General features: G+C 43.6%; 1 protein-coding gene across 4 annotated transcripts in view; it reads left to right on the forward strand.

The window, feature by feature from the left end:
• INPP5A (inositol polyphosphate-5-phosphatase A) overlaps positions 1-20,094 on the forward strand; it is a 235,039-nt gene that overhangs the window by 41,341 nt on the left and 173,604 nt on the right. For all 4 annotated transcript variants that reach the window (XM_082225339.1, XM_082225341.1, XM_082225340.1 and 1 more), the window contains exon 2: positions 4,241-4,282. In XM_082225339.1, the coding sequence (XP_082081465.1) occupies positions 4,241-4,282 (42 nt within the window). The remainder of the gene's footprint in view (positions 1-4,240; positions 4,283-20,094) is intronic.

A 20,094-nucleotide genomic window follows, 5' to 3' on the forward strand; every position in this document is an offset into this window, starting at 1 on the left:
TCTGATCCCCTCTTTGTGGTCATCCTGGAGGCGGGGAGGGGAGGAAGGAATGCCTCAGGCTTGTGCACACAATCAATTAAGCTACAGTTTGGTGTTATAAGCAAACCTAGCCTTCGTGTATTCACTTGGGCATGAACAAGGATGTGTAGGTAGGTCCATAAAGGTATGGCAAATATTAATTTTATTATGTTTCTATACTGCCCTTCATCTGAGGATCACAGGACAGCTTCCAATATAAAAGCACAAAAATACACATTGCAGGGTGGATAAAAATCAATGATTTTTTTTAAAAAATCTGATTTTAAAAAATGTATATCGGATTTTTAAAATAAAATGCTTTTGCAAGAAAGGTATTTCTAAAGATAGTTTTCTATTTAAGTTAAATTATAGTCCAAAGGCTATTCATCAGGAAATAAGGATTTGTTTTAAGTTTTTCATGTGTGCTAAAACTCAGAAGTGTTTTTTTAATTGTTTAACCACATCAGTTAACAAACATGGATACATATGCTATAATGTTATTGTTTTAGTTAAATAAATTGTTTAAGTTGTTATTAAGGAAATGATTATTTTTCTCCTTCCAATAAAGTACAGCAGAAAAGTTGTCCAAATATAAACAGTTAACTTATTAAACCTCACAATAATATCATAATTATCTATGTATTTCTAACAGCAAATCAGTAAAAACTACTCTGAACATTTATTATTCCAAAAATGAAACCTTCATCTGGTTGTAAACACGGTATTAAGATGATACCAGCAAGAATAAGTCTTGCTGTACAAAAAAAGAGAGAGATTTAAATCAAGTTCTACTGACTAGTGATTCAAATTGTGATTTAAATTGTTTGATTTAAATCAAATCCACCCTGACACAATGTAGTAACAAACTAAAGCTATACCCTCCCAACACACACAGTTTGAAAGGCCATAGATAATTTAATATGCCTTCTCCTGCTTTGTGGCTCCTTGGTATACTCCAGAACTTAGAGCGAGGAAACGAGCTGAGAGACGGTTCAAATGCTAGTGGAGGGAAACTGCAGTCGAATGCAATTGAACACTGGTGAGGGTTCATCATGGAGCTTACCTAGTGGCAGTCATGGCAGCAAAGAAGTGCACATCAAGCCCACTTGATCATCTGCCTGTGACTGTGCCTGGTGCAGAGAAAAATGGCTGTGTCTAAACTCTCTTGGCTACGTTGACTGGTTGGGTAGGCAGTCCCTTTCTGCCCAAACCCAAATGCAGAGAGCATGGCCATGGCAACTGGAACTTTGCCGCCACTGTATAAAAGAGGGCTAGGAAGATGTAGTGGCCATGGCTGATTTCGCACACCAGTCAGCGACACTGCTTTGAACAAGGCTTTGAGCAATACAATTTTGCAAATGGTAACTTGTGACTTGGTGATCACAATGGAAATGGAAGAGAGAAAACCAGAAACATCACACCATTGAAAATATGCATGAAAAACACTAAAAGTTAAATATACAGTGCCTAGGAAAATAAGGCTTTCACCTGGCACCACAAAGATAAAGAGGGGAAAGGAGGGCATTCCACAACTGGGGCGTCACCACTGGAAAGGCCTTCACATTTGCCAGAATACCCAAATGGCTTTGGAAATAGATTTGTTACTTTTTCGATGGCCTTCCGTGAGCTGTTCCAGCAGAGCTCTCTTTATGCTCCTTTGAGTAAGAACAGTCTTAACTGCCTTTATATATATAAAAAATGCTATACTGACAGGCTTTAAAAGCATGTCAAATGATAGTTGGCATTTGTGATTATAGGTCCATGAATTTTCTCTGTAATTTTCCAGAACGCCGTGCAGCCGCTGAGCAGGAATAAAAATAAGTTACCAGCTCAATGGCTGGGTTGCCTTTCCCATACCTCTGTCCTCTCCTTGTGTAATGCTGGAATTATTTGGCATCTATAAAACAGCTGCCATAAAGTATTTTATAGTGCAGCGATCCCTTTTCATAACACCGCTGACTGACTGCCTTGGACATAAATTTATTTTGTGGCTTTTTTCTGGTGTTGAGTTTTGCAGTTTTTGCAAGGATTGAGTTGGCTAGGAGCTGTTCCCTGTTTGGAGGTGGTTGTACACCAGAGGCTTGTGAATTTGCATTCCAGCCACTGAGAGCCAACTTCCCGTTTGTGTAACAAACTCAGTCTGCCATATTAATTGTTTAAAAGGCTTGCAGTGAATATAACATGGTGGCGTGGAAGGCTTGTGATGTTTGAAAATGCCCTGAACTGATGCGACTCTCTTCTCGTATTTGTTTTCCAAACTGAAAGTGGCGCCAAAACATTTTCTTCATTTTGCTTTTTGGAATTGTAGCTCTTGACAGTTTAAAACCGATAATTAGTCACACAGAAAACATAAAGCTTTGACGTCATTACCCGAGAACCGTAAAAATATTTTCCTTTCTCTTTTTGTGACAACCTATAAATCACTGTTTTCGGTAAAATATGTCTATTAGAAGTTAACAAGTGGGACCTGCAACGAAGTGTTGCAGTGTGGAGTGTTTCTAGTTTAGGTGCCAGCCATTTAGCCCTGATATCTTCCTGTGTATTTCATTCCATTCCCCTTCTCCCATAATTTTTATTAGATCGTCACGTTCCTGCCTCCCCTGCTTCCAGCAAGCAGCTTACAATGCTTTTAGATAGTCTAATTTGTGCACTGGGCTGTACAAGTGATACTATCGGTGGACACCATTGCAATATCTTGGCCTGTCAGTCCTGGAAGACCTGCTCCCTGCATTGCCCAAAGCAGTTACCAGTGGTGAGCCTGCTGGGGTGCTATGACTCCAGCAACTTATCAACAGCTCTGCCTGCTATTTCCAGGTCTGGCAGGGTGGGTGCAGTTAAAAACACACACATTCGTTTCATATTGCCCCGCATTTCAAGAGTGGCAAGTGTCTCCAGCAGCAGCCCCATGTTTTTCATTTTTTTGTAATATCTGCTTCCAGTTCAACTTTCTATGTACAGTAGTACCTCAGTATTTGAACATCTCTGTTGACGAACATTTCGGTTTTCGAATGCCGTAAACCTATGCTTTGGTTTTCGAAGCCTTGGAAGTTGAACATGCCACGTGACATCCGCTGAATGCAAGGTCCTGTGGCCTAGCTGTCGGCCACTGAGTTTTCGGTTTTCGAACGTTTCAGAACTTGAACAGTTTTCCGGAAAGGATTATGTTCGAAAACTGAGGTACCGTTGTATCTGAGTTCTGGTTCCAGAAAAAACGTCTGCTGTATAGCCTGGCGAGTGGTGCTATGAGAATATCAATTATCAGTTATTATGAACGAATCATAATAAATATACAAAATAAAGATACCAAAAATTTGATATCAGTAACAGCAACCACCGCCACCCCACCCCAAACAAACCTCACCAAACAATACCCCAGCCCAAGAGTCTCAGACTTTGTAGCTGGATTCAACCAGGGGCCCACCCACCCCAGCCAGGTGAAAGAAGGCCTTCAAGGCGGGGAGCAGGTCTTCCAAGACTCAGACTCACCACCATAATGATCCATTGACTCTGCTGGGACAGGTCAGCTTCATCAGGCCGCCTCCTCCCTTAAATGTCACCTGCGGGCTGCCATTCCATCAAACTGCATCAACAGGAGAGAGGAAGCAGGGCTTACTCCATCGCCTTTGTTGGAGTCTCAGCTCCATCAGCTACCTTCCTGCCTCAGAACTGTGTCAGCTGGTCAATACAGGAACAATGGTCTAGAAATTGGTGCCTGAGTTTTGATTTCCCCTTTTTCCCCTTGTATTTTTAATTTTTTTTTTATAAAACAAAGCTTGTAAGCCTGCAGATAGGGAATGTCTTGTTTTGAATTTATGTAAGCCGCTGTGAGAGTCTTTTTTGGCTGAGGAGCAGGACACAAATGCTTTAAATTAATTAAGTATAGTGAGTTGTATCCAGTGTTACTAAAATTACTAATTACTTACTAAAATTAATGGTCCTAGATTAGTCATGCTTGTTCATTTCAGTGGGTCTGCTCTGAAGAGAACATTGAATGAAACCCACTATATCAAAATGCCTTTGGTGAAAAGTTTATTGGTTGTGTGCCTGAGAGAAGCAATATCAACTTCCAACATCACAAAAATCAAAAGTCTTATTTGTGTGTAATACTCCTTTTAAGTGTGCACATGCTAAAATCAGTGCTTGTATCTTTCACTTAGTCATTTTGCCTTGTCTGTATTACAGAAGTCATATATTAATTTTGTTTTATTTGTTTATTTTCCAGCCAGAAAATTTACAGAAGAATTGGCTTCGGGAATTTTATCAGGTACAGTGAGAACTATTTTCTTTCATGGGATAAAGTCAAACAGACTGTCAGCATCTTACGTCTTTATCAGTGGGCTAATCTAAACATCAAAAACCTGAAACCTAACGAATCTGTGAAAAATAAAAACAAAAGGACAGCAGGACTAGAATAACTTTTTTTAAAAAGAGTATAAGGGACAGTAGGTTAATACTCAACTGTAGGTTTTGACTCTTGTATACACAGCCTTAGAAGAGGAAGATAAAACATTTCTCTGCAAACTGCCATTATAAACAAACATCCTGAACAAAACGACAATTTTCAGCAGTCACTAATTAAAGCCATATAAATACTTCCTTTCTTGGACCCCAAAACATAAACATTTGTCAAATTTACACTGAAATGCATTGTATACCATTGTTCAAGAGACCATATAAAATATTTGAGAGACTGTACATTTTGTGATAATTTTTTTTTTGCCAAAAAATAAATAAATTCTAACATGTATTTGGCTCTGTTTAAACTCTTACCGGAAGTCATGAGTAAGGCTGCTATCATAAACATGCTTGCCTGGAACGTAGTATTAATAAAAATCAATAGATAGGGCGGTCACTTGCAAGTTGCGAGTAAAGGTCAGCCAGTGTTTAAAAGAAAAAAGAAGGATTTGTTTCAGTGGTACTGTATAGCCATAGCCCGAGTTAAAGAGAGTGCTTTTGTTTCTCTTATGTGTTACTAGATAAGACTTCAATATATAAATGTTTAGAAGAGGGATGGAAATGCTGTAGCCATCCACATGTTGTTGGTCTCAGACTCCCATTAGTCCGAGACAGCATGGCCAATGATAACGGATGCTGGGAGTTGTAGTCCAACCAACACCGGGAGGTTCCCCATCCTTGACTTGGGGGAAATGTCCCAAACTCTAAGGATCACAGAAGCTGATTTTTTTTTCTGGTAATAGATACACTGGCCTGAAACTTTAGGATCAAGTTTTATATTATTCTGGAATAATATAAGATTCCATTCAAGCTAAGGTCCTGTGAAAATCAACTATTTATAGACTTTGTTCGTTTTTGTGCATGGAGGAGAACTTGGATATCAATTTATATTGTTTAGCACCCATGTAGATAACCTCATGTTTTCTTGAATGGTTGAACTCACCTAAAGGAGATCCTGTTCTCTGTGGAAGAAAAGACTTTTAAGTGAGGAGTAGAAGTGGATGTGCTGCTGGGGGCAGCAGGCAGTCAAAGCAGTAAATGTCAAATGTCAAGTCTAATGGGAAACCCAAGCTTGAAGTGTTCTTATTGTCTCAAATGTGTCTGCACTGGGCAGATGATTTAGGGCAGGGATGGGGGAACTTGTGACCCTCTGGACTCCAACTCCTATCTGCCCCAACCAACATGGTTGGTGGTCAGAGATGATGGGAGATGTTGTCTAACAACATCAGGAGGGCCACAAGTTCTCCATCCCTGGTTTTAAGGCCTACCATCGGAGCATCTCTCAAATCTTTGTAGAGTGGTGCAGGCCCCACTGAAATGGTCAGAGCTTGCACTGGTTCAGCAATTCGGTGAGTAAAACTGATAATGACAGCAATCAGGAGTGACTCCAGGTCTGGGTGTGCCCTCAGCAAAGTGTCTTCTTGTGGATTCCCACCTACAGTAGTGACCCCCCCCCCCACCATTTGTTCCTTGATGGTGACAGCAATTCCAAGCAGAAGCGATTTCCCCAGAATTTCCAGGGCATTGTGGTTGCGGGGAGGGAGGCAGCCGTCTGGATGAGAGTTTGTTGTTTAAGAAGGCCTATAGCGGGCATCAGGGATCTGCAGTTAAGGATGCTCTCTGGTGGTCCACTGACCTGCCCAGCTGTCTTTCTCCTTAGTTGAACTATGATGCCGGAGGCTCAGCTGAGAGAGAAATGCAGGAGGTGGCATAACGATATGGGGAGGTAAGCAGGGAGAGGTTCTGCCTACCTCACTTGTCTGGTGTGACCTCTATATCCCATTTAAATGTATGGAGGAGGCACCTGGTTCTGAAGGATGTCATCAGCTCACAATGCATGCAAGTGGCGTTGCTTGTTGGAAAGTATCTCTATGTAAAAAAATTCCTGATATGTTGGAAGCTGAAGCCCTGGGCATAAGCAGGCTAGGCATACATTAGGCAAGGAGGATGTGTGGCTGAAGGGGACCTTGCCCTAAATCAGTGCCTGGGGAACACAAGCTCAGTTCAAACCCTGAAGGGCTTTCCAGACTCTGTGCACTGTGTGGAATAGGGAAGTAAAAATGACTATAGATTTTTTGCATACAATCCAAATGACGTTCATGCGGCAGGTGCTTTTTTTTGTAAATTCCCTCCCTTCTTGTCCCTCCCTGTCTTGTTCTACTTTAATGTCCCTGGCAGTTCTTACAGGCAGTGGTGGCGGCAGCAGTAGTTGTAGCTTCCCCATTTCTTGGGAATACTTTACTCAATCTGTAGGTCAATCCACACGTCACAGGAAACCAGAGTGAGTGGTTTACCATTATTCCACTAATCTGGGCCACTGTGCTCCTCCCCATCAATGCATGGGAAAAACAAACCACAATCCTTGACTAAGTGTTATGTACAAATTGGGGATTGTGGTTGTTTGGGTTGTGTGTGTGTGTGTTCTTGTTTTTTGCTCAAACCATGATCAGTAAGCCAGAACAGTTAGTGGCCACAGATCATGGTTTGTTTAGACTGAAACAAACCATGACTCCACAACAGTTCTTACTCCAGATGTTGAGAATGTGTGGCCCTCTAGAAGTCATTGGACCTCAGCTCCCATCATCCTTGACATGCTGTATGGGGCTGATGTGAGTTGGAGTTCAACATCTGTGGGGCTATAGATTCCCCCACACTGGGCCTGTTCCTTTTGCTATATGGGGTATAGGATACATACAGCAAAATTTGCACTTCATGGAGTTACAACAGTAAAAATATAAATAACAAAAACTTTCTTTAAAAGTCCCTGCTTTTGATAAATGTGTTCTCTTCATTAAGGTAGGGGAAATCACTGTCCATTGTTTTTTAAATGGTTGTTGTTGGAGACATATCACATATGTCAATAGAGAAGAGTTGGAAAATGATTGTAGATGGTTTGTTTTGTGAAGTCAAAACAAGATAAACCACAAACCACATTTCCCCTGTCCTTTCTGCGGAATGTAATTTGCATGTATAGTCGTGTCAACATAATGTTCATAACCTCTGTTAAACTGAAAGTTGAACAGAACTTCTCTAAGTGGTGCATACTCCCTTTGAAAAAAAAAGGAAGAATACTTAGCGGTACTCACACGTATTTCTAGAAAGTGTAATCTGCTATGGCTTTAACTAAGATTTCTCTTCTTCCTTATTCTTAACCGTTTTGGTCTACAGTTGCAATGTTGCTTCCCCACCACCACCCACCCAATTGACTGTATTTCAAGCGAAGCTGAAAATAAAGCTGGTGCTCTCACTTCTGTATTTTGTTGTTTGAACAGATTGGCAAATCTAGGGAGGAACTGCAGAAATTATCTTATAATTTGCTAATTTATATACCGCCAAGGTGGCTTTTAAGTGCTTCATAAGCATGAAAGCAATTACAGAAAATAAAAACACAATACAGTGGTACCTCTGGTTACGTACTTAATTTGCTCTGGAGGTCCGTTCTTAACCTGAAACTGTTCTTAACCTGAAGCACCACTTTAGCTAATGGGGCCTCCTGCTGCCGCTGCTGCACTGCTGGAGCACGATTTCTGTTCTCATCCTGAAGCAAAGTTCTTAACCTGAGGTACTATTTCTGGGTTAGTGGAGTCTGTAACCTGAAGTGTATGTAACCCGAGGTACCACTGTACTTAAAATACACAAGAAAGCAATTTCATCAAAACATGAAAATAAGCACTTGCAATGAAGTTGTACAATGAAATAAGCCTATTAAAGCAGCATGGCTTTTAGGAGTTAAAAGAGCAATTAAAACAGGAGGTTCAAGTCAGGAGATCATGTAGGGGAATAGGTGTTTCTTCAAGAGCCAGCAGAATGCCAATACTGATGGGATGTCTGTATTTCCACAGTTATTAAAATGTGTTGCAGTTTTCCACCCAGTCATCAGCCAGTATTACTTTCCTTTCTACCAAGATTGTCTCCCAGCCACCTACCTACCTTTTTCATGCCTCGCTGAACTGACTAGTAGAGTTGCCAGGATTTCAGGCCCCAAACCTGAGATGTAGGGGTGACCTGTGGTGATATCACACTGGGCAGACCCTGGTAATGTCACGAAGCATGGCACATTGCTTCTGCAGCCCCTCATCTTGCATCAGGCATGCATGTGCTCTCATAACCCACTCCTCTTGAGCCCAGCTGTCACGGACTAGTTGGATGCAGAGGAATGGTGGGAAGAACCAGCCGGGGAACCACCAAGGGAAAAAGAAGGCTCAGAGCCCAGAGGATTGGTGGTGGGACAATGATGAGTTGTAGAGGGAGAAGACCGGGAAGAGAAGGTGTTGGGAACGGAGGAGGTAACAAGGTTTAGTGAGGTGGGAGAGTCTGTGGCAGAGAGAAGTCCAGAAGCAGGGGAGAAGGGGGGGCAAGAGGCAGAGATGAATCTGATTGGTGAAGGGGCAAGGGTGTCTCCCCTTCCTGCTACAGTATGCTTCCCTTTCCCCTGGTCTCCCAGAACCAGGAGAGGCATGAAGAGGGTGAAGGATAGGTTGGCTTCATTCAACCATAGTCTCCAGTTATTTGGGGAAAGCCTTGGAGTGGAGGGGACTTAGACAGCTGTGGGGAGGGAGTATAACAGGTGCATGGGAGGCCAAGAGGAAGAGATGAGTTTAGTTGGTGTAGAGTGATGGGTGTCTCCCCCTCCTGCTACAACAAGCTCCCCTCCCTGCTCTGCCTCCCAGAACCAGAAGAAGGCTGAAATAGGCGGAGCAGTGATGGGTCAGCCCTGGAAGTCTGGCAGCAAAGGTGGATTGGTATTTACTGCTACATCTTTGGGATATTTGTAGTATATTGGCTAGGATTTCAAACACCAGTAATTGCAACAGTAGCATGTAAAATAGGAAGGGGAATCTGCTGTGACTGGTTTTTTACGAATCAGTTAGCAACCATAGTGTTCTTCTCTTGTAAAATACAAATATTAATTGACTTCCTTTGTGTGTGGCTGATGCACATGTTTTTGTTACTACTTTCAGTCTGGGGGGTGGAGGGGAAGCCAACAGAGAAGGTGGTCCCCACAGCATTCCCTCAAAATTTCAAATGTGCCAGAGGCCCAAGAAGGTTGATGGCCCCTCCTTTTCGGCAAATAGAATGATTCAAGATGGTGGCCAGACCCCCCCACCCCATGTGAAAATTGTTTTTGACACTTATAAGAAGAAAGGAACTCAGAGCCATATAGAACAATTTGAGCAAGGCTGGCAGTGACATTTGATTAACAGCCAAGTAAATTCATTGTATTACACGGGAGGAAGTTTGTGAGGGAGCGGTGTTTCTCTAACTACCCTATATCCGCGGCTGAAGTGATGAAGGCATCATCAAGTGTCTAGCATGAGCCTACTGAAGTGGAACATGCTGAGGGGATCATCAAGCAGCTGATTCATGATGAGTCATGTGCCCAGAAAATTGCTACTGTATTGTAGAGATATTGGATAATCATAGAATTGTAGAGTTGGGAGGGACCACGAGAGTCATCTAGTTTTGCCCAACATGGGGCATATGCCTCCTGAGAAGTAAGCCCATCAAGTTCAGTTGAGTTTACTCCCATGTAAGTGGTTATAGGATTGCAGTTTTGTCTGCCAGGCTGTTTTCCCTGAGTGGAAAAAAAAGGTCAGCAGGGGACACTTGTGGGCTGGCTTTAAAATGAAGCGGTTTGAAGATTTCAACCAAGCGAGTTGGCTTTCAACCAAGAAGTTGCAGATTAACATTTATGTAGATAGAAACATACTGATAACTTAAATCTGATTGTGAACGCCATGATACTGTTCCCCTCACCTCACTTGTTATCATTTCCCCTTTTCCATTGTGGAAAATGCTGCTCGCTTGGTTTGGTTAATATTTATAAAATTGGGGGGGGGGGGGAGAATTCCATGTTGCTACCGAAATAAATACCCAGGGCAGCCCATACACCCACAACACCCACACCCATTAAAAATAAAACTTAAACTACAAGTCAACATTCACTTAACTTGAGAGTAAAAGTAACTGAATTCAGTGGGATTTACTTCTGAGTAAACAAGCATAGCTCTGTACTGTAAATCAATAAATGTTGATGTTATTGCAATCACAAACCAAAAAGCAAAATTTTGCAGCGGGTATAAGTAAATAAAAACGTTCTCTCATTATCCCACTGCTAAACGTCCTTGTCTCATAGAACAGCAGTCGGTGCTCTTGATGCTGTTGGATTCCAATTCCCATCATTCCTGACCACTAACCTTGCTGGTTGGGGCTGGTGGGGTCCAACCATTTGAAAGATGACAAGTTCCCTAATCGTATCCCTGAAACCAGACTGAAATAGACTTAGAGCATCTGGCTCATCCTGCTACCACCCGTTTGGGCAGTTTGTCCAAGCAGGATATATTTGCAACTAGCTGGTAGTTGGGAAACAGTTTCCCCTTCAGGACCGATCTCACAGCTGCCATGTTCATAGTGTCCAGGAGCATCTCAGATTAGCAATGAAACACGGAAGATGAGACACAAAATTCAGGTAAGTGGAGGGCACAGTCAAAGAACACTTTCTGTATGTAACAACTTAGGGTTGAGGGCAGTTGCTGGAATGCAACTTGCTTTGCTGGCAAAGGCTCATGGGAGGAGACGTATCAACGTCCAGAAGGCCACAGGCTTCTCATTCTTAGTCAAGAGGCTACTGCCACTCACTGCTACGAAGGCTTGGTGGTGGACATGTAGCGAGGAAGCTGCTCTTGGGTGGCCAGAAGGTCAATCAAGATCTCTTGAAGGATCTCTGCACGATTAGAAGTAGATGAGCAAGGGTTTCTGACTCTTGATTGTTCAACAATAGCAAGTCCCAACATACTACTGGTGTTTAAAAGCACACAACTCCAGTGCTTAAAATCTTGCACCGGTTGCCCATATATTGCCAGGCCGAGTTCAGGGTTTTTGTATTAATTTACAAGGCCCCTAATAACTTGGGTCCAGAATGCCTTATCCCTTCTATTCCAGTTCAGTCATTGAGATCTTTGAGGGAGTCTCCAGGTGAGTCAGATTCATGGGGTCAGATGCCTAGCTCCTACTCAACTGGAGTTGTTTGGTTCCTCAATGTGGACCTGATTCTCTGGAACCCCCTAGACAGGCCTCTCCTCCTGTTGAACTTCAGACGCTTTTTATATCAATAGTCACATTAAGGAAGTCATTTTATGGTTAATTTTAAATTGATTTTACCCTTTGTTTGCTCTTCAGGTTTTGTGTTCACCTCATTAAAAACTTCAGTAATTAAATGGTGTATAAATAGCCTGAAATAAACAAGGCATTTTTTTCACTTACACAAGGCTGCTGAAAGTCTGGGAGCAAACAGGCTATGAGCTCAGTCCAGTTCTAGACACAAAAATGAACTCCTAGGCTCAGAATGTGTAGATCCTGGGGCTCAAGTAAAACAAACAAACAAACAAACAAGCCGCAAAGTAGATCTTGCAAGCCTGAAATCTGCTCAATTTGAAAAGCCATACCAATAAGCCCACCTAAGGGAGAATTACTCACAGTACAAAATCCTGCAGGGATCAGGTTTGTTTTAAGATGCAGTAACAACATAACTTTAGATAAAATACAACAAAATTTTGCCTAACCAGGAATTTGGCCTTCCTTGATTTATTTAGCATGGTAGAATGTGGACCACACTCAGGGCAGAGCTTTGAAAGAGAAATGTCTGGTTTAGAAAAAGAGAAAAGGTCGTGGAAATATGTTTGCATTTTGTGGTTTTAGGGTAATGCCAGATGTGTCAGTGCAGAAGAAGAAGCTGCAGGTTCTTCACCTCGCGATGGGTGTCCGATTCATAATATAAATATCAGGTGTACACGCTAGCACATAAAACACCAACTCAACCAGAACTTCACAGAAAGCGAAGCTTTCCTGTTGTTTTTGGTCCCTCATTGAACCATATGCAAGATTGGCCAGCCTTCATAGTTGTCCTGCCTCACAAGTTGCTGTAGCTTCGTTGAGTCTCTGAGCTAGGCCTGGATTGAAGTTGGGGGGTGCAGAGAGGGAGCACATTCCCTGGGTGGAAGGTTGAGGTGGGGGTGGGGTTCAGCAAAGTGTTCTCCTTTATGAGAGAAATAGGACACACAGTTGGTGACTCCTTATGAGTTCCTGTTGAGATCCACTTAATAGAAGAGGTGGGTATACAGTGGTAACTCGGGTTAGGTACTTAATTCGTTCTGGAGGTCTGTTCTTAACCTGAAGCACCACTTTAGCTAATGGGGCCTCCTGCTGCCGCTGCGTCGCCAGAGCACGATTTCTGTTCTCACCCTGAAGCAAAGTTCTTAACCTGAAGCACTATTTCAGGGTTAGTAGAGTGTGTAACCTGAAGCGTATGTAACCCGAGATACCACTGTATCTTGTTAGCAGTATTGTACTACAGAGCTTACGTTCCAGTCAGGCTAGTACTTTGATTTGGAGTACTTTTAATTGGGGGGGGGGGAGAGAGAATGATGACTGGTGGCCTATGGGCTAGATCCCCATCCAGCTGTCAGCACCATCTCCTTACTCTGCCTCCCCAAAATAATTAGGGACTTGAAAACAGCTTCCCCCACAAAAAGTCTGAATGGGGTGCGGGACTGTTTTAAGGGGGAAGGCATCCTCGTTGTGGTACCATTAATGATGCCAACAGGTGGCTTTTTTCAAGTCTTAATTGTGGCTCAGGGGCATTTGGAGGGCAGAAGGGCTTGCAGCTGGGGTCAGGATAAACCCCTCTCTGCATAGTCTGACTCTCCTGCTAAGTCTGCCTCTCCCCGTGCCACAATTTGGCTTCAGAACAGCAACATTTTTGTGTGCCAAGGAAGGTTATTTTTCAAGATGAAGTGCTGTTCACAGAGAGTTCTTCGTGGAAAGCACAGCTGGGGAGGAAAACCTTAACCCCTTCCTCCCCCCGCTGCAATTTCCACGAAGAGTCCTCTCATCCCCTGCTTCACAAATAGGTTGGAGGGGGAGCCAAAGGCTCAAGGGAGATTCATGCACATGCTATATGATTTTATTCATGTGCTGCATTGGTGTGCAAGTGTCCCTGTGGCCCCTGAAGGTTTAGGCAAGAGAAAATGCACCTCTGGGACTGAAAAAGCTTTCCGTCCCTGAAGGCTGAAGTCCACAGTTAGCTGAGCAGGAAACATCTCATCTATTCTCGGTGCAGGGTGGGTGGGTGAGAGAGACCCAGTTATTTATTTTTCTGATGGGATTCACGGGCCCTCAGTTCATCCAACCTGTAAAACAGCCTGTAGCAAAAGAGTTTCACAAAATGTGTTAAGTTACTGTTTTAAATCTGAAAGTTCTTTTGCCCCGCCTAAACTGAGAGCTGTTTACAGTCTTTTAATGTACACTCTCTCTGTGCTGTTTGAGTGTGTGACCTTGTGTGCTTCTGGGTCGGTTAGTAAGTTTTGTTTTAGTTTTAGTCTTTGACAGTCACTCCCTCAGAGATCCCTCTTCAGTTCAGGTGGAAAGGCTCAAGCAGTGTATGACTGTTGAATGGCAGGCAGGGTGTGGAGGGGAAGGACAGATGAACTCAAGTTTTATCATACTTGGGAAGGCAGCCAAGCCCTGTGTGTGACATCATGGAAACTTGTGGTATCCTGTGTGTGTAGAGCGGCAAGAGAATAAGTACATGGCCCACAGAGCCTTCTTTTCTCAGAAGAATTTAAGCTTCTGCAGAAGCAAATGGTACGACACAGCAGGCTGGATTTAAGAACAGAGTGGTTGGTGGGCTAATAAAATATTTCTCAGGAGATAGCTCTGGATATATATATATATATATATATATGCTTTCGTAGATTTTCACGGGTACAGGAATGCAGGTTTTGGTGTCTTCGGGTGTCTTCCCGTGTAAGAGTCGGGGTGTCTGTGCGACGTTTCGACGAGGTCTCACTCGTCATCTTCAGGCTGGTGCTTTCGGCTTCTTGTTACTGGAACAGAGCAGAATCTGGTGTTTGAGTTCCTATAAATACTGTTGAGGGGTGTGGTGTATAGCCTCCAACGTTCTGGGCAGAGAGGAAGTTCCTAGATTAGTGTGCCTCTTCTTCTTTTGTTCCTTAATTACTTGAGGGATATCTTGAGTGATTTCATGAGTGATATTCTGAATACCACTGGGTGGGTCATTAAGTGTAGATTAGTTGCTAAAGCTTTTGTGTCTTGACCTCTTGAGCTTGTGAAGAGTTTTTCTGAGAAGATGGCTGTGCTGCATTTAGTTGTGCTCTGGCTTGGCTTCGTGTATAGGGGCGAGCTGTGGTTTTGTGCCTTGTGCCAGCCAGATCTGTGTAGGGATTGCAGGGGGGTGCAGCATCCGGAGGTGCCACTATAGTTTGGCTACTGGATGGAGTCTGTAATATGTCTGTGGAGAGGGTCTGGGTTTGGGTCTGGTGTGGTTGATTGGTGACGGCGTTCTGTGTGCCTCTGGTTCTGGTGTCGGTTTTAGCCCTCCCCACAAAATATATATATTATGTTTTTTAAAAAAAAAAAAATGTGCCCATGCCTCCACTTTCTGTTGAAAGAGAAACTCAGAAAACAGGAATCTCTGAAAATTAATTTCCACCGTTTCCCTTTCGCTAGGGGGAATTGTGAGGAGTCAGATGAACTATGCTGAGTAATTTTGCTTCCCAAACAGGGGGAGTCTATCTGCGTACAGGGTCACTAGAGCTGGCTCATAGGCCAGACCTGGGTTTTCCTGCCCTTTTGACAGGGCCTGCCCACTAGGCAATCAGCTGGCATTTCTATGGTCCCAGAAGACCCACTTTTCCTTTGTAGTACAAGAAGCCCAGTCAAGCCCAATCAGCTGGTGTTGCCCCCAATCAGCTGATCGGTGCTGGTGGTCTCTTTCCAAAGCTGATAGGCGCTGACTTCAAGCTCTACTGTGCTCCATGGGGAACGCAGCTGATTGGTGACGACAGCAATCCTCCTGGCCATATACTGTTGTCCAGGTTTTCTGCGTGTGGATGCCCATTCCCCACCAAAGCACACAAAAGGAAGGATTTCCCCGGCTTTTTGAAGTCCACGGTGCATCCTGGTCTTGTGAGCAGTAGTGAGGCCCCTACTCTCTGCCCAGCCATACACACAGTCAAAGCAAACTATGCAGCGGACATTAATGCAAAAGAATGCCCTAGTGGAGCATGATCATCTGTGCTTCCCTGGGAGGACAGTGCTCTAAAGCCCCTTTACCTGTTAAGCACTCCTCGAGGACAAGGGACAGCAGGGACCTGGCTTCTGTGGATTTCCTCCCGAGAGCCACACATTCCAAGTGGATGCCTGCAGAGGGGAAACCTAACCGTAGTCGTTTTTATTAAACCAAAGATAGGGAATTTACTTACAGTATTCATTTTAAGGGGGCTGATCATTTAGAAGGGTTTGGAATGTGCCCACCCCATCTCTGGAGAAGAATGGCTCCGTACCAACAACTGTGGAGACTCTCTTCTATGCTTTTTGTGTAAATGAGCAGTGAAGGGAGAGCAGATTATGATGTATCAAAGATAAAATACTGTGCTGTACACATCCTAGCATGAGCCACATTTAGTTTGTGATTTAATTCACCCTTGATCCAGATTCCTCTACTGTTAGCAGGCTGGGTTACATGATGTTCTGTGTGGAGCCTTCATCCTTGTCTCTTTTGCACACCCACCCTTCTCTGTGGGGGGAGAGAGTCCTTAGTTCAAATGCCCCTCCTTCCCTTCAGTTGATCAACTTTATCTAGGTGAAAGAGGGAATTTCCACACACCGAATATGTGTTCTTATCCCCTTTTCTTCTTCTCCCTTTGCTGTTGAAAGCAGAAGAGAGTCCAGCCCCACCCCAGCCACCAACACCCCCTCATAGAAAGTAGTCATAGAGTACAGTAAGTAGTTGCTTAGCTATTAATACTGGAAAACAAACAGGAACTGTAAGTCTCTGCCCATGTTTGTGTACACACAAATATATCCCTCTTCTTTCAGTAAGTATTATAACAATGCAAGTCTGCCCTGTATGGGTGCCAAGGTCTGCCACTTGGAATATGGGCTTTTGTTTGTTTGACCTGACCTTCTGGCCCTTTGTTGACATTGAGCCTTGCTGAAGAGATACAGGGTTTCTGCCTTCCATTTAGTGTTCATATTGCCAGTGGACTGATCCAATTGGCTAGCAATATGCTTCTTTCTGCTCTCATACCTGCTGATTCTTAATGCAGTACCATTTTTGTGGCCTTGTGTTGTCACGTACAAAGCTGTCAGTTGCCTTCAGTTTATAAGACTGTGTGTAGATTTCATTTTGGAGGGCAGGGCAGGTGGATTGGTACACGTGGCTTGATTTGGATGTGGGTGGAAAGGTCAGATTTTCCCAATAGTGGCTGGTGCATTTGAGAACTGTGTTGACCTACCAGCCCCCACAAGCTCAATCATTATGCAGCAGGAGGAGGATTTTGCCCAGGGGAGGGCAATGCTGAACTCTGTGGACAATGTCACCCCCTTCTCTTCATCAAACAATTGGTTGTTTCAGGAGTTGTTGTTGTTGTTTAGTCGTTTAGTCGTGTCCGACTCTTCGGGACCCCATGGACCAGAGCACGCCAGGCACTTCTGTCCTCCACTGCCTCCCGCAGTTTGATCAAACTCATGCTGGTAGCTTCAAGAACACCATCCAACCATCTCATTCTCTGTCGTCCCCTTCTCCTTGTGCCCTCCATCTTTCCCAACATCAGGGTCTTTTCCAGGGAGTCTTCTCTTCTCATGAGGTGGCCAAAGTATTGGAGCCTCAGCTTCAGGATCTGTCCTTCCAGTGAGCACTCAGGGCTGATTTCCTTAAGGATGGATAGGTTTGATCTTCTTGCAGTCCATGGGACTCTCAAGAGTCTCCTCCAACACCATAATTCAAAAGCAACAATTCTACGGCGATCAGCCTTCTTTATGGTCCATCTCTCACTTCCATACAGCACTACTGGGAAAACCATAGCTATGGTTTCAGGAGTTACGCATGGTCTGATTTGCAAATGGTATTCCCTACCTCTGCCAGAGCTATTGTTCTCTTTCTTCTGGCTCTTATATCTAATTGTATTTTTTCCCCTTTGTGGTACTGTTGTGTGCTTTTAACCTTTTTCTCATGTGCATATTTGTCTGTGTACTTACATCAGTATTTTTAAAAGAAAGGATTCCCATTTTTCCATTTTCCATTTTGCTTATTTAGATGCAAATGTATGAAAAAGGTGGTTTTGTGAAGCTTACTGAAGCTACAGCTCCTCTGAAGATGACAGATGCAAAGAGCAGTTTATGCATTCTGCCTGGTATTAGTTTCCCCTCCCAGCATTCCCCTCCTTGCCCCCTTCTTAGTTTGCGGCCGTTGTCAGCATGTAAAAGGATCCTGGCCTCCTGCCAACTAATAGCTGGAATAACAATTGTGCTGTAAAGAATTATTACCTCTAGTTTCTGCAGGTGTAAAGCATGCTTTATCTGATCGTTATTATTTTTTCCAACATTGGAAAAAGAATTGTTTGCACTTTCTTGGTAGCACTTTGCTGATTGTATTATGACTCGGGGCATATGAGGCACAGGAATAGGGATCCCCTTTGTGACTTTAAGGGGTCAGTAATCAAGAACACGTGGAGAAAGTAGAATAAGGTTATGTGAAGAGGAAGAGCAAACAGAGAATTGTCTGAACAAGTCGGTGGCATTTACTGTTGGTGGCGTGGCAGCAGCAGATTACCGAGAATCACCTAATTCAAATATGAGTAGACTCATGTGCTCTTGTTTGTACTCCTTACATCCTGAAAGCTGAGAGGGCTGTTCTGGAGAAGAATGTCATTTTATTCCCACATATGATTAGTACTGTTGCCTTCCACTGTATGTTTCGAATCCTCTTCTAAGGTTTGGAGAGCAATGAGCATGCAATTCACTGAATGCAGCCTCCCAGACCTTTCTGTCTGGAGCTTCCTCTAGGCCACAACCATCATTGGCCCTCCTTTGCACCCCAAATGTTTTTGCCTGCTTGGAGTACGTCCTTCAAGTCCAGTAATGCCTCTCGCTTGCCTGGATGAAGGATGCATAGCCATGTGTGCAGAAGAAACTAGTCTCCTGTACATTTATATCACAGACTGGTTGGACGCGGAAGAATGGTGCGGGGAACCAGCTGGGGAACCCCTAAGGGAAGAAGGCTCTGAACCAGGGGAGGGAGGTAGCAAGGCTGGGAGAGCTTGTGACAGAAGTCCAGAACCAGAGGCAGAAGCTGAAGCAGGAGAGGAAAGGGACCAAAAGGCAGAGATGAGTCTGGCTGATGAAGGGGCAAAGGAGTCTCCCCTTCCTGCTGCAACAAGAACCAGTAGGGGTATGAAGAGGGTGTAAGAGAAGCTGGCTGCACACAGCTGCAGTCTCAGATTGCTGGCTCACTCCTGTTTACAGTAAAATTTACCTTGCTACTTGGTCCACGTTTTCTTCTGGCATTGCCCACAGGGGCATGTCGCCTCCGGAAGGCTGCCCAGCAGGAAAGTAGCCTCTGGAAAGTTGCACCCCAGATGCGTTGTCTTTTTAACTCTATATAGTCCAATGTGCACTTGCTTTACTTAACTCAGATCCCTCGTTGCTGTGCTGAGTTTCGCTGGCAGTTGTGATGCTTTACGTATGGCCGTGTGCCATACATGTGCCATAAAACCTTTTAACTATTACTCCTTCCAGTGTAAAGTCACAGTAATGGACTTGCTAGCCTTTTAAGCCTTAAGGGGGCTAATATTCCTTACCAACCCCCCCCAAAAAAACAACAGCTTTTGCTTTCCCACTTAAACATAAGTGGGGCGGTCCAGTCACTCAGTGGCAGAGTACTTGCGTTGTATTAAAGAGGCACCTGGATCTGTTCTGGGAATCTGCAGTTTAAAGGATCAGATGGGATGAGATGCAATTTGCCTCTTCCTCAGGCTCTGAATAGTCGCTGCTGTCAGAGGAGGCGGTGTTTGAGTCAGTATGGGCAGATAAGCTTACCAGGTAGAGAGCAGCTTTGTATATTCCTCCGTCCACAAACCTGACCTTTAGAGTAATTCATTAATACAAACGGTAGCCAGTTTCACTGAACTCACTTAAATGCCAGGTAACTAAAATATAATAAGCAAGTGAAGGAAAATGTTTGCTGTGGAAATGAATTGAGGTTTGTTTGAAATCCAGCAGGATTTTATGAAATAAATAGCAAATATTGGCTGTTTACTAACTAGTCTATAAAACTTTTTTTTACATCTCTCAAATGATACACATTATTAAAATACAAGAGTGTTTGCTAAAACAAACTTTTGTGACCACCTAATGGTTTAAGTCTCGTTTTTCTTGCCCTAAAAAAGCTTTCCCCTAGAAGTATATCCACGTTTGCTCTTGTGTTTTAGACAAAGTGTACAGAACTCCTGGTAATCGTTTTAAGTAGCTCCATGAAACATCTTATGAAAGTAACATAACATGATGGTTCAAATTGAGCAAAGCACGGCCACTATACAGTGGTACCTCTGGTTACGTACTTAATTCGTTCTGAAGGTCCGTTCTTAACCTGAAACTGTTCTTAACCTGAGGTACCACTTTAGCTAATGGGGCCTCCTGCTGCCGCCGCACCGCCACCGCACGATTTCTGTTCTCATCCTGAAGCAAAGTTCTTAACCCGAGGTACTATTTCTGGGTTAGCGGCGTATGTAACCTGAAGCGTATGTAACCCGAGGTACCATT

This window comes from Podarcis vaucheri (genome assembly GCF_965113315.1).
Source record: "Podarcis vaucheri genome assembly, chromosome: 5".
In the NCBI taxonomy this organism is placed as follows: Eukaryota; Metazoa; Chordata; class Lepidosauria; order Squamata; family Lacertidae; genus Podarcis; species Podarcis vaucheri.